Raw genomic sequence first — 14,213 nt, forward strand, 5'->3', positions numbered from 1 at the left:
AAAAACAGCCTAACCGACAAAGCCTGTCGGCCTGTCACTTGGGTCTCGGCTCGGCAACTAGCCGGCCGAGAGGCATATCCGCGTACTCACATCCAGTCCCCTCGGCATGGAGTCAACCAGGCCTGCCGGCCTGTCATGGGTCCCTCGGCCGAGGGTAAGACAGTCTTTCCACCTGCTATGCCACTTGGCCACTTGGCCACTACGTGACAAAAGGTGAAAGTCTATAAATACTCCACATCTCTCATTGAGAAACTAACTAGAAAATCTGGTATAAACTCCCTTATCTCTCTACAATATACTTTGCCAAGTTAAACATACAACTTATCTTTCTAAGTTTACTGACTTGAGCGTCGGAGTGAGTACGCTCGGCCAAAGCCGAGCCCTCAGTTTGTTCATCTTTACAGGAAAGAGTGAAAGGAAGAGACCAACAACGACATCATTCTACAAGCTTAAGTGGTCACAATCTTGCTCCGGAATTACACCCGGAACAGTTAAAAAATAAGTAGACCCGCAAGACCCGTTTTCTGAGTAAGAGCCCCAAAGGTTGCAATGGATTAAATCAAAAATGGATAAAGCATTATTAGAACTTAAAGGAAAACAATTACGAGTTTGCTTTGCACGAAGGCAAATTTCACAAGTTTGACTATGAAAAGTAGAACGAGAATTATTGTTTGTAACAGAAAGAAAACGATTAATTTCGGAAGAAGGGTACCCCAACCTCCGATGCCACAGCTCATTATTATCGATGGTGCTCACCGCACAGATTTTAGCGTCATGTTGTCGAACCTCTTTTAAGTAGTACAGTCCCTCGCGCTACTCACCCGCACCAATCATCCTCCTCGAGGAACGGTCCTGAATTACACACATTTTTTGAGAAAATTGAATAGTCAGGCTATCATCGAGAAGTAGACTGGATACGGAAATTAAATGACAATGAAGATTAGCGGCAAACAAAGCATTATGCAAAGCAAGTCGAGGGGATAAAAATATATCCCCACAGTGTGTGGCTCGGGTTCGATCCCCATTCGGTAGTCCTACCGATAAAGGGGAGATGGGTCGTAAATTAGTAAAATGCGATGGGCAACCCGACATGTGGTGGGATGCCCATGTGTCTATGATCCAAGAAGTTATCGGAACATTACCATTAAGGTGATCGGTAGGAGCAGAGGACTTTTGAGATCGTAACAGCTTGGAGAGCACGACGAGTTCGTCCGGGTTCAGATTATTGAAGTCAATATTGTCAAGAGACGAGGCAGCCGAGGAAGAGGACGCACCCTGGCTGATCATGTGTGACCGAGGGGGATGACCAGATTGGCGTTTCGCTTTACTTCGTTCATCCGGAATAAAGATGGCCTGACTGAGGTCGGTAGCGTCGGGACTAATAATAATGCGGTCCCGAGGTCGGGATCCCCACCAGTCAGGGAAGTTCCCTGTTACCCGAAAACATGATCGGAAACCATGTCCAGGCCGTTTACACGCAAGACAGGTAGGTTTGTTGGGGTTCGGAGTTGGAGGAACGGTCGAAGACAACCCCCTGTATTCCCTTGAGTTCCCCTGTTCATAGCAGCCTCCCCTCCCATTGCGTTTTGAGGTCCGTTAAAACTGACATTTGCAGCATAAATCATGGGTTCGGGTTGGGGAATGGGGTTCGAATTTTGAAGAGTATTTCGCATGCCTTCTTCATGTTGAAGACGACTGTAAATTTGATTCAAAGATGGTAAAGGATCGGTGCCTAAAATATGAGAGCGAAGAACACCATACCTATCATCAAGACCCATCAGAAAAGAGCGTACCCGTTTCTTGTCCCGGCGACGGTCCAGGTACACCTTCAGATTGCACGTGCAAGGATTACAGTGGCCTGTTGGCAGAGCATCACTGTCCAAGAGATCGTCCCATAGCTTCTTGATGCGGCCGTAATATGCCATAATTGTCTCTGTCGGACCCTGTTTACAAGCAATAATGTCACTTTCTAATTGAAAAATATGAGCATCATTTACCAATGTGAAACGATGCTTGATGTCGAGCAGAAGTTGTGTGGCGTCTTCCGGCAGGCTAATAGAGGTCCGTAAATCAGGCTCTATGGAAAAGTAAATCCACACACAAACCAAGGCATTAGCAGATCGCCATGATTTGTAATCGGCATCGGAAGGAGATGGCTTTGAGATGGTGCCGTCAACGTAGTCCAACTTCCCTTTTGCAAGGAGAGCAAGACGGAGAGTACGATACCATTCTTCGTAATTTTTTTCCATTGAGCAACGTTTGAGTGATTCGTGCTCCAGGATTTTCGACCGGAATAATCGATTAAGTCGAAGTCGGAGGATTTTGTGAGGTTTCAGAGGATGAAATTATAGTGTCGTTCGTCATGATAGACGGAAAGGCGGAAGAGTGTCTGCGTTTTTTAGGGTTAGGATCGGAAAACCTTGAAAGCTGATACCATAATAGAATTGAGAGAACATTAGGATTGTTATTAGAATTGATCAATCGTGCAATTACAAAGCTAAACTAGGCTATTTATACAAAGGTACAATATAAATAAGAGGAAGGAAATATCAAATAAGCTATACATGGAAAATGAATATATTTTCCTATATTGTGAAGATAGAGCATAATCAAAGCAATGGCTCTTTGATTTGGTGATTGAAGAGCAACGGTTATTATTAACTACGCTCATATTTCCTTACTACTTACTAGATTTTCAAGATGGAGTTCAAATTACAGGCTTGTGCCCTTATAATTTAAGACAACAACCAGGAATCCAGGTTGTTCTCTATTTTACTCTCTCTTTTTACATAGAAATTAAATACAGGCGATTACATTCATTTATAATCGAATTACTTATATACGGAATATTCATATACCTAGTATAACACACTTTTCAATTCATTCCATTTATCTATCTATTGTAAGTTGTAATGATACGATTGATCGTTTTGATAATTAGGACGTGGCTTCCATGTTAACAAAGGATACAAGGGCAGCATGGGGCAATAAATTCTCAATGATTCTCCTGCCATTTATTTACATAAAGAATTTAGAACCACTTGCTTATGTTACACTTGCTAAAGAGATGATGGATTGATAAACTGTAAGGCAACTTAGCCGTATATTATTGAATGAATATGACGATGTACAAGCCTATCATTATATACAAAAAACACACTATGTAAACCCTAGTTGGACTTGCCTTATTACACAAGATACATATCGAATAGGATCACATAATTTACACGAGATAATATTAGAGAATATATAACGATTATATTCTCTTCACTCCCCCTTAAGTTGGAGCATTTGGTATCCGAATGCCCAACTTACGCTGCAAATAATCGAACGCTTCTCCACCTAATGCCTTAGTGAAGATGTCCGCTATTTGTTCCTTACTACGTATGTGCGCTGTCATGATGTTCTTGCTAAGTAATTTCTCACGAATGAAGTGGCAATCAATTTCGATATGCTTTGTGCGATCATGAAATACCGGGTTCTTGGTAATATGGAGAGCAGCTTGGTTGTCACAGAATAATTGCATATATAGGCTGCTCGTGAGTGATGTGCAATGACATTAGAAAAGACATGACACAAATAAGCTCACTTGTTACAGCTGTCATTGCCCGATATTCAACTTCGGCTGATGACTTAGAAACCGTGTGTTTCTTCTTCGCTTTCCAGGAGATTGGTGTTCGTCCCAACGACACAAAATAACCGGTTAAGGATCTTCTTGACAAAGGACAGTGACCCCAATCAGAATCCGAATAACCTCGTAGTTGTAAGTCCGAGTCTCTGTTCATAACAATTCCCTTGCCCAGATTACCTTTGATGTAACGAATTACTCTAACTGCCGCTTCCCAATGCTCCTTCCTCGGCTCATGGACGAATTGTGACAGGATATGCATCGCATAAACTAAGTCCGGCCGAGTGATAGTCAAGTATACCAATCTCCCTATTAACCGTCTATATTTCGTGGGATCTCTCAATACGTAGCCTTTTGCAAGTGCAAGATTATGGTTTTGCGGAATTGGAGTATGAATTGGCTTAGCTCCTTCTATCCCCGCTTCCTTTACAATTTCAATGGCGTACTTCTGTTGGTTAAGGAATAAACCGGGTGCTCCATGAGCTACTTCGATGGCCAAGAAATATTTAAGACGGCCAAGATCCTTTATACCGAATTTCTTATCAAGGAAAGTCTTCAAATGGTCACAAGCTTTGGTATTATTATTGCTCACCAATATCATATCATCGACATAAACTAAGACACCAATAAAAACGTCTCCCTTATTCAACGGGGATAGGGAGTAATCTGCCCAAGAAATATTTAAGACGGCCAAGATCCTTTATACCGAATTTCTTATCAAGGAAAGTCTTCAAATGGTCACAAGCTTTGGTATTATTATTGCTCACCAATATCATATCATCGACATAAACTAAGACACCAATAAAAACGTCTCCCTTATTCAACGTGAAAATGGAGTAATCTGCCAATGATTGTTCGAATCCATCTAATTTCGAGGACTCGGCTAATTTTGCAAACCAATTTCTCGAGGCTTGTTTTAGGCTATATAAAGATTTCATCAAACGACATACCTTGTTGGTGCCGGCTGTTTCAAAACCTGAAGGCAGATTCATATACACTTCCTCACTCAAATCACCATGGAGGAAAGCGTTATTAACGTCTAACTGAGCAATATCCCATTTCTTCGTCACAACCACGGCCAACAAACAACGGACACTCGTCATCTAAGGTCTCGTGGTAATCCACCCCTTCAATTTGGGTGAAGCCTTGAGCTACTACCCTTGCCTTGTATCACTATATGGACCCGTCAGCTTTATACTTAACCTTGTAGACCCATTTACAACCAATAGGTCATTTTCCTTCCGGCAATTCAACAATGTTCCAGGTTCCATTTTTTTCCAGTGCCTCAATTTCGTTGGCCATTGCAACTCTCCATTCGTTCTTCTTAACGGCATCAAAATAATTTCTCGGCTCTTTAACGACATCAATAGCTGCAATAAAATTCCTGTGGGACGATGAAAAACAACGAGTTGTAACATAATTAATTAGTGGATAACGAGTACCTTTCTTGGAAGACGATGAATGAACTGGACGAGCATCGTTTGTGGATATGACACGAGTAGACTTGCATATATAATCTTTCTTCCAAGCGGGCTCAAATTTCGCTCGCTCTCCTCTACCAAGGCTCGGTTCTTCCTCTGCCACACGCCCTGCTTCTCCCTCGACAATAGACTCCCCCTTAAGGATGGGGTCATTAACTGCCGTGGCTTCCCATGCCTCGACATGTTCAGTTTCCATATCGTCTAAAGTCACGGTTTCGTTTGGGTCATCGGGAATCAGGGGCTGAGTGTTATTGTTCAATCCATTTGTAATATCATTGTTTTGGACTGAATTGGCCAAAGGAAAAATATGCTCGTAAAATATGACATCACGTGACACAAAACGTTTTCATGATTTTGGATCATACAATAACCAACCCTTTTGAGTTTTGGGGTATCCTATGAAAATACAACGAGTTCCTCGTTCTCTGAATTTGTCCTTTGGTCTCTCCTTATTGTGTGCGGAACTGAGGCACCCAAAAACACATAAATTGTCTAGGCTGGGTGGTGTTCCATACAACAATTCATAAGGTGTGCATCCATCTAAGACTCGAGTAGGAGTACGATTAATAAGGTAGGCTGCCGCTAAAATGCATTCTCCCCAAAAACTAATGGGTAAGTCGGATTCAAAACGTAAGGCTCTCGCTTTTTCTAGGATATGTCGATGTTTACGCTCTAATCGCCCATTTTGTTGAGGAGTATCAATGGTACTGGTTTGAAAAATCATCTCATTTTCCTTGTAAAACATTTTTAATGCTCCCGAGAGAAACTCGGTGCCATTATCACTTTGTACAATTTTTACGTGTTTTTCAAATTGAGTTTGTATCATTTTACAGAAGCTTTTCATCAAATCGCCTACCTCCCCTTTATCTTTCATGAGATGCACCCATACACTCCTACTATGGTCATCGACGATGGGTAAGAAGTACTGTGCCCCGGATAAACTACTGGCGTGGTATGGACCCCAAATATTACAGTGGATCAATTTAAATAAAATAGCACTGCGTTTATTATTTGGTTTAAAACGTGAACGAGTCTGTTTCGCCCGACAACAAGGGTCACAAACATAATCAGGATGTAAAGATAAATTGGTTTGAATTAAACTAGACAAAAAAGGTAAAACGTTTCTAGACGGATGACCGAGTCTTCGATGCCATACCCGTCCATCAACGACGGTTGTCCTTGCTACCTTTTCGTCCACTCGTGTCATATAATAAACTCCATCTCGTTGCTCACCCCGTCCAATCTCCGTCTTCGTAATCAGGTCTTGCATTATACAATAATTAGGATGAAAAATCACAACGCAATTATTTTCACGAATAAGTTGTTGGATTGAAATAAGATGACAAGTCAAAGACGGGACATATAAGACATCTTTGAGCTCAAACGTGGCACTTAAAACAATTCTTCCATGCTCCTGTGCTACAATCTGTGAACCGTCAGGTAGTCCCACAGTTGACGGTTCTCCTCGCCATATGTTAGATAGTAATTCATGTGATCCCGTCATGTGGTGCGAAGCACCACTATCAAGCATCCATTCGGTTGATTGTACATTAATCATACCTGATAATTTCTTACCTTCTGATTTGGCGGTGAGAAGTCCACGCAGCTCCTCCATCTCCTCATTTGTGAAGGTCGATTTCGAGGAATCTCCTTCACTTGTGGTTGCTGCACTCGCAACCTGTTGTGTGCTAGCCTGACATCTACCGCCACGACCATTGTCGCGTCCTCCACGCCTTCCCCTGCCTCGGCCCCTTGACGGATACCCGTGTTTCTCGTAACAGATGTCCTCCGTATGGAACTATTTCTTGCAGTAGGTGCACTTGGGTGGTAGTGGTGATTCTGCATCCGCCTCTTTCTGTGGTGAAGTAGTACTTCGACCACATCCACTACTGGTTTTTGCGGCCATATCCATCTCTGTTTTTTCTTCTTGGATGCGGGTCACAGCTTTGTGACGTTCCTCCCTTAGCACAAGTGCATATGCTCGACTCAAGGAGGTGAGATTGTCTTCCATTAATAAGTTTGACCTGATGTGGCCATACAATGCCGAGTTGAAGCCCATAATGAATTGGTGAACTTTCTCCTCTTCACGCTCCCGTGTCAAAGCCGCACCTGCTCCATAAGTACACGTTGGAACCTTGCTATAACCAGCCAACTCATCCCATATCATCTTTAACGCAGTATAATATTCAACCACGAATCGAGTGCCTTGCTTACACTCATTCAGATCACTCTTGAGTTGGTGGACACGAGGGGCGTTTCCTGCAGAATAACGCTCCTTTAATTCGTTCCAAATTTTGGTAACGGTTCCCGAAAACGTAATACTGGAATGTAATTTCTCATCAATGACAGTTCGTAGCCAAGCTTTAATCATCGCATTACATTGACGCTAGGCCACAAATTCATAAGAGTTATCTTCGCTGGGTTTCTTCACGGATCCATCGACGAAACCCAACTTGTTTTTTGCATCGAGGCCGTTGCAAACCGCTGCAGCCCATAAATCGTAGTTGTCCCCATTGAATCTAGTATGCGTTAATGACAAACTAGGGCTATCAGTGGGATGGAGATACAACGGGGATGATGGTGGTATGGTCATCTTTTCGACACCATCAGCGCCCTTGGATTTGTTGCTGGTATCGCCGTTCTTCGTCATGATAGTGTGGACATGGGCCACGTCTCGGTCTGCAGATTTAGGCCGCCTACCGGTCTGCGGTCACAGGCCACCTGCACGCCAGGCCAATCTGGTGGACATGCAGCGGTCTCTTTGAAAGCCACGCTCGGCGGCGTAAAATGCTTTCGACCGGATCGCTTTAGAACGGTCGGTATCGTCTCGGCAAGGGCCGCGAAACGATGTAGAGATGTTCGGAGTCGCCACCAAGCATTTGTGGGATGCTTGGAACCCGTTCGAAATCCACTTTATACCTAGGTCAAATCAAGGCAAAAAGCGGTGTTTGACATAGGTACTAAAGATAAGGACTCTTCCCCCGTTTAGCATTCTATGCCTAAAATGACTCTCGTACGCCCTGGATAAGGCCATCCACTATCCAAAGGTTCTGAGTAAGGGGTGGGGGTACGTATTGGGAAGCCCTTTAATCGGACACCCAATCCCGCCCGCGTTAGCGGCCTCTACTGATCGATCGTGGTTGTTTAAGTGCAAGAGTTGATAAAACGGTGTAAATGCATGAATGCACATCCAAAAGTCTTAACCTAACATATGAGCTTTCTAAGTCGGTTTGTTAATCCAAGTATCAAGCATAAGATGTCAAGTTGGATTTAGATATATTTGCATGTGAAAACGGAAATTAAACATCCATTTACCAAGTTCGGTTTATGATGCTTAACACGATCCATTTATTTGAAAAAGGATGTCAAATGACAAAGTGTAAAAACACGTAAACTTGTCAATCTGATCCGTCATGTATTCGGTTAAACCGTAATCGGGATCGTCCTAGACAAGTGCTAAAAACGAGGCAGAACAGTGCCAGGCAGCCTTGTTAAGGCGCGAGCCTATTGGCGATGTAAGGGGCTCTGCCCAGGTTTTGAAATGTAGAAACATGCAACCTCTTGGGGCGCGAGCCATGAGCCGACCCAATGGGGCGTCTCCTGGTTTTTGAAAAGGTTATTTAAAACCGTATTTATGATGAAAGATTTGCAAATATGATTTGCATGACTCGGAATAATTACTATTGTGTTAGTAATATTCGTTGTCGGATTTGCATGTTTTGAAAAGCATAATAAAATGGTAAAAGGAAAATGTTTGATTTGAACTAATTATGTCAAGTTCAATTATTTGTAATTAGTCAAGTTTGTCATCGTACTCGGATTAAACCGACATGGTATAAAGAACCAAGGATGATTATGAATTATGACTAATATATTTACAAATGTAAACAAATGAGAAAAATGCTAAATAAAAGAAAAGGGTGTTAAAATACCCATTAAAATGTAATTAACCAAATATATCACCGAGTCACGGAATAAACCGCCATGGTATAAAGAACCAAGGATGATTTTTATAATGGTCAAAATATGTTCATCATAAAAATGAATTAAAACATTTGAAATGGTAAAAACCGTAAAAGGAAAGAAGTAAGAATAAAAGAAAGTGTTGAAGGAAAGACGAACTCAAACACGGATGAGTCTGGCCCGAGACCCACAAGAGGCGCGAGCTCCCTTGCATAGCAAGGAGCTTCTGTCTCAGGCCAAAACTCGGTTTTGGCTCGTCTAACCTATATTTGAATCGTGTTATGCATTGTTCATGCTTATAGACTCATAAAAACAGTAAATACATGAAATAAAGGAGTTTTTACACCCTCAAACTTACGTGTATTGATGTTTGCGAAGTAGACGACTTTAGAGACGGTTTTCTCGTTGTGACTAATCGCGATCAAAGAAGTTTAAAAAGAGTGCCTTAAAAAAGGATTTGGTTTTGAAAATATGTTAAAGATATGTTAATTAAAACATGTTGATTGATTAGTTGAGTTGGTCGAATGGGTCACTCGAACGAACGGCGACGGTACCAAACAAAATGTGTAAGGCTTATGTTTACGATCGGTAGGTCGTAAACACGTGTCGATTTGTTGACTTAGGAAGTCGAGTATAGAAGTTTAAGGGAGAAGGAGGGGGCGGACGCTCGCGTGAAGTTTATGGTGTGTGATGGTGGGTATTTATAGAGAAATGTGGGATGGTAGGTCGGTTGTGTTTGCTTAGAGGCTAGCGGACACCGCTTTAAGCGCTGGGTACCCTGTGACTCAATGGGGTGTACTGTCCCTTTCACAAATTTGGATTTTGCATTTGTTCTAACCAATGTTTTGTTGGTTGTGATTTGTGGTCTTTGAGGTTTGCTTAGCCGTGTAAGCTTCCTCTTGGGTGATATTTGGGGTAGGTATTTTGTGTCTTTGACTCGGGTTTGACCCGTGTGAGTCGGGATTTGAATTTCGAGTCGGTTTTTGGCTCGGTGTCGGTTTTGACTCTAAATAGGGTCATTTTAATGGAAATGACATGATGAAGACATTCATGGCATTATTTTTGACATTCGGGATTTGGTTTGACTCGGGTTGACTCGAGTTGCGGGTTTTTGAGTTGGTTTTGGGTCCGAAGACGGTTTTAACTCTAAATAGAGTTATTTTAATGGAAATGACATGATGAAAACATTCATGGCATTATTTTTTACATTCGAGATTTGGGTTGACTCGGGTTGACTCAGGTTGACTCGAGTTGCGGGTTTCTGAGTCGGTTTTGGGTCCGAAGACGGTCTTAACTCTAAATAGTGTTATTTTAATGCAAATGAAGTTAGAAAACTTTTGAAATCATTTTTCATATCTGAGTAGTGCATTAAACCGTCTCATGTATAGCCAATCCACGCACGCATATCAAAAACACATTATAGTCCGATCATCATCGGGTGGTTTTTGGAAGGTGCAGATACTGGGTATCTACAGAGCCCCCACTTTGACTGAGGCTTGGACAGGACGAAAGTCAAAGTATGATCTCCAGGTCAATCGAAGATTACAACCTGAAGACCATAGCGACGTCGAGGAGACTCAAAAGGGTTTGAGCCAAGGACCTGCCCTCGGGAAGGGCGACGTCGAGGCGACTCGGGGATTCGAGTCAAGGACCTGCCGTCGGAAAAATTTTAGAGTCTGTCGACTTCCGATTCGGGTCGTTTAAAGTCCATTAGACTACGTATAAAGGCTCTCCAGCCATAAGAAGAAATCATACCTGAGGCATCTTCGGGATACGTCCTTCAATCATTTGCGCGCAAAGGCTCGCCAGCCGGTGTTGAAGGTGGTGCGTTTTGAGGCTCGCCAGCCATAGGAAGGAGTCATACCTGAGGCATCTTCGGGATATGTCCTTGAGTCGTATCTTGTGTGCGTGCAAAGGCTCGCCAGCTGTGATAAGGAGTCGTACCCGAGGCATCTTCGGGATACGTCCTTGAGTTGTACCTTATTTGCGGACAAAGGCTCGCCAGCCATATGCGTTGTAAGGCTCGCCAGCCATCTATGGTCGAAAGATCGACTATGGGAAATAGCATGTGTGACATCCATTTGAAAATCGGCACTCGCTGGGGAGTTAGAAACTTCTCAGGACTCGCCGGGGATATGAGTTGCTGCCCGCTGGGAAGTAGCGTATGCTATGTAATCGACGGGGTTAAAGCCCTTGGACTTGATGGGTCGCCGTTTGTTGGGAAGAACCCAGTACTCAATTGGAGTGAGTTTGTCTTCTCAAGATTATCTGCATGGTTAGTGACCACACAAATCCGCAGTCGCATAGACAAGCACGTTGAATGCAAGCATATAGGCACATAAGCACATAAGCATGTGAGCAGTTAGCATATAAGCAAATAGCACATAATATCTCGCGCGAAGGGAGATAGACGTTTTGAATGTTGTGAAGCTTGAAGGCGAGTCTTGTTACTCGTAGATCTGTGATTTAATAGATTGGAGACACGTGATCGTTGTGACATTTGACTCACAGGGACGCATACTGACAGACTGACAAACAGACGGTCGTGAACATGATATAAAGTCGGTATTGACACGACACGGGGATGACCCTGACAGACTTTGCTCATGTAAGTGCAACTCCTAGCCAAGATACGGTGACAACGCGTATCAAATCCCTGAGGTAGAAGCTCCGCTTGGCTGGGGAACATGAATTGGTTATCTTCTCCAGACATCTTTGCCTCCGTTTGCTTGTTTGAGATCCCTCCTTGAGGCATGATGATTCGAAAAGAGGAACCAAAACCTTGTAATCGTCCGAACCGAGCCCTAGGCTATGGGCGGTTTATTTGAGACTCGAAAGATGTTTGAGGATAAAGGACGGGTGGCGTCTTGAAAGAGAAGCCCCCAGAGTGAGAAGGTGGGAATTTGACAAAACAGGGAATGGGAGACGTCTTAAGAAAGAAGCCCCCAGTAAAGAGGTATAAGATTAATTTTTGCAGATGGGTGGGCTGCTTTTGAGGATTGATGTTGAAGGTTGAGATTGAAAGGGGTATGCGGTTGTGTCCTTGTCGGGGGACTGCCTACGTATTCGCGTGCTTGCGAAATCAAACCAGATCGTAGTTCTGAGCTGGTTTTTGAGGATTGAAAATTGGAAATGTTGTGAAAGGAGTATGCGATTGTGCCCTTGTAATAGGACTGCTTACGTATTCGCGTGTTTGCGAAATCAAACCAGGTCGTAGTTCTGAGCTGTGTGTGCAATGGGTTGCAAATTGAAGGTGTGAAAATTGAATGTGTGTGGGGGTGTGGTTGTGCCCTTGTAATAGGATTGCCTACGTATTCGCGTGTGTGCGAAATCAAACCAGACCGTAGTTCTGAATGTGTGTGCCTAAGTTAACTTTTAGGACCTTAAAGTGATTTTGAGGTGTATGGTTGTGTCCTTGAAGGACTGCCTACGTATTCACGTGATGTGAAATCAAACCAGATCGTAGTTCTGAATGTGTGCCTAAGCGAGTTGTTAGGACATTAAAGTGTGGGTCACGACGGTAAAAGCCGTTTGGTGACTCGAAAAATTGATTTGAGATAATTTCTCCTTGATCATGAATCAAAGAGGTGTAATTTTTGAAAATGTTCCTTATCATGTGAGCACACTAAAAAGTGGACCCTAAGGGTAGATTGAGTATGTCCCGTTTCTCGGTAGCAAAGCATTCGAGGACTCCATATCTGGGTCAGGGTGAAAATGGCTTCGACATTAGGGAATGTGGAGCTTGGTAATAATGGTTTGTTTTTGAGATAAAAATCTGGAGTTGAGCGTCACGACGGAAAATTCCGTTTGGTGACTCGAATGTTGATTGGAGATAAATACCTCTTGATCATGAATCGAAGAGGTGTAATTTGTGAAAATGTTCCTTATCATTTGAGCACACTAGAAAGTGGACTCTAAGGGTAGATTAGGTATGTCCCGTTCTCGATAGCAAAGCATTCGAGGACTCCGTGGGGATTGTGGTGAAAAATGGCTTCAACATTAGGGAATGTGGAGCTTGGTAATAATGGGTTTGCTTAACAGATAAAAATCTGGAGCAAGAATTTTGTGGTGTTTAGGCCGAAGGGTAACGGCTTGTAGTGTGGTGCGGAATGGGGTCTCCGGCTTGATGTGGCCTGAGCACGAAATGGTTGGTAAATGATATGGGATCAGATTTCCATGTCTGGACCTTAAAGGTTAAGGTGTGATATTACGAGCTTGAGGGGGAATCCTCAGAAGCCTAGATAGGTCTCCCTGCAATAGTCTCTAGAAGGACTTAGGGGTGAAGCAGTTTTGATTATGATCTTGAGGAGAATCCCCAGGATCCTAGGTAGGTTTCCTTGTAGTAGTCTGCAGAAGGACTTAGGGGTGCTGGGCTTTGGACTTGTAGGTCCTGGACTTGGTGTTTTGGACTCATGGGTCCTGGACTTTGGACTTGTTGGTCCTGGACTTTGTGTGGTTGACTCATGGGTCTTGGGCTTTGGACTTGTTGGTCTTGGACTTTGTGTGGTTGACTCATGGGTCTTGGGCTTTGGACTTGTTGGTCCTGGACTTGGTGTTTTGGACTTGTTGGTCCTGGGCTTTGGACTTTTTGGTCCTGGACTTGGTGTTTTGGACTCACTTGTCCAGGATTTTGTGTGTTGGATGCTTTATTTGGATTTTGGCCTTTTTGGGAAAAGGGTTTCAATCTTGTTTTATTTTGATTTTGGCTTGAGTCTTAGCCTTGACGTTGGGTGAGTAGTCTTTGGCTTTGGTTTTTTTTGCTTTGAGCGAATTGATTTCGGCTTTGGTTCTTGCTTTGGCCTTGAACTTTGGCTTTGGGCGAATGGATATTGTCTTGGGCCTTTGATTTTGGCCTTTCGCTTTGACTTTGGACGAATGGATATTGGCTTGGGCCTTTGATTTTGGCCTTTCGCTTTGGCTTTGGGTGAATGGTTATTGGCTTGGGCCTTGATTTTGGCCTTTCGCTTTGGCTTCGGGTGAATGGATATTGGCTTGGGCCTTTGATTTTGGCCTTTCGCTTTGGCTTTGGGTGAATGGTTATTGGCTTGGGCCTTGATTTTGGCCTTTCGCTTTGGCTTTGGGTGAATGGCTATTAGCTTGGGCCTTTGATTTTGGCCTTTCGCTTTGGCTTTGAGGGAATG

General features: G+C 43.2%; 2 protein-coding genes across 2 annotated transcripts; both read right to left on the reverse strand.

Annotated features, from left to right (window-relative positions):
- Nucleotides 1-1,433: 1,433 nt before the first annotated feature.
- On the reverse strand, nt 1,434-2,249 carry LOC141649938 (uncharacterized). The gene has a single exon (XM_074458605.1). The coding sequence runs from the start codon at nt 2,247-2,249 to the stop codon at nt 1,434-1,436; it is 816 nt and encodes a 271-aa protein (XP_074314706.1).
- Nucleotides 2,250-6,907: 4,658 nt separating this feature from the next.
- On the reverse strand, nt 6,908-7,480 carry LOC141649939 (uncharacterized). The gene has a single exon (XM_074458606.1). The coding sequence runs from the start codon at nt 7,478-7,480 to the stop codon at nt 6,908-6,910; it is 573 nt and encodes a 190-aa protein (XP_074314707.1).
- Nucleotides 7,481-14,213: the final 6,733 nt, after the last annotated feature.

Source organism: Silene latifolia, chromosome 3, assembly GCF_048544455.1.
Source record: "Silene latifolia isolate original U9 population chromosome 3, ASM4854445v1, whole genome shotgun sequence".
NCBI lineage: Eukaryota > Viridiplantae > Streptophyta > Magnoliopsida > Caryophyllales > Caryophyllaceae > Silene > Silene latifolia.

What these genes read in the sequence shown, in the direction of transcription:
- LOC141649938 (XM_074458605.1), bottom strand. Translation starts at nt 2,249, where the DNA reads ATGGAAAAAAATTACGAAGAATGGTATCGTACTCTCCGTCTTGCTCTC.
- LOC141649939 (XM_074458606.1), bottom strand. Translation starts at nt 7,480, where the DNA reads ATGATTAAAGCTTGGCTACGAACTGTCATTGATGAGAAATTACATTCC.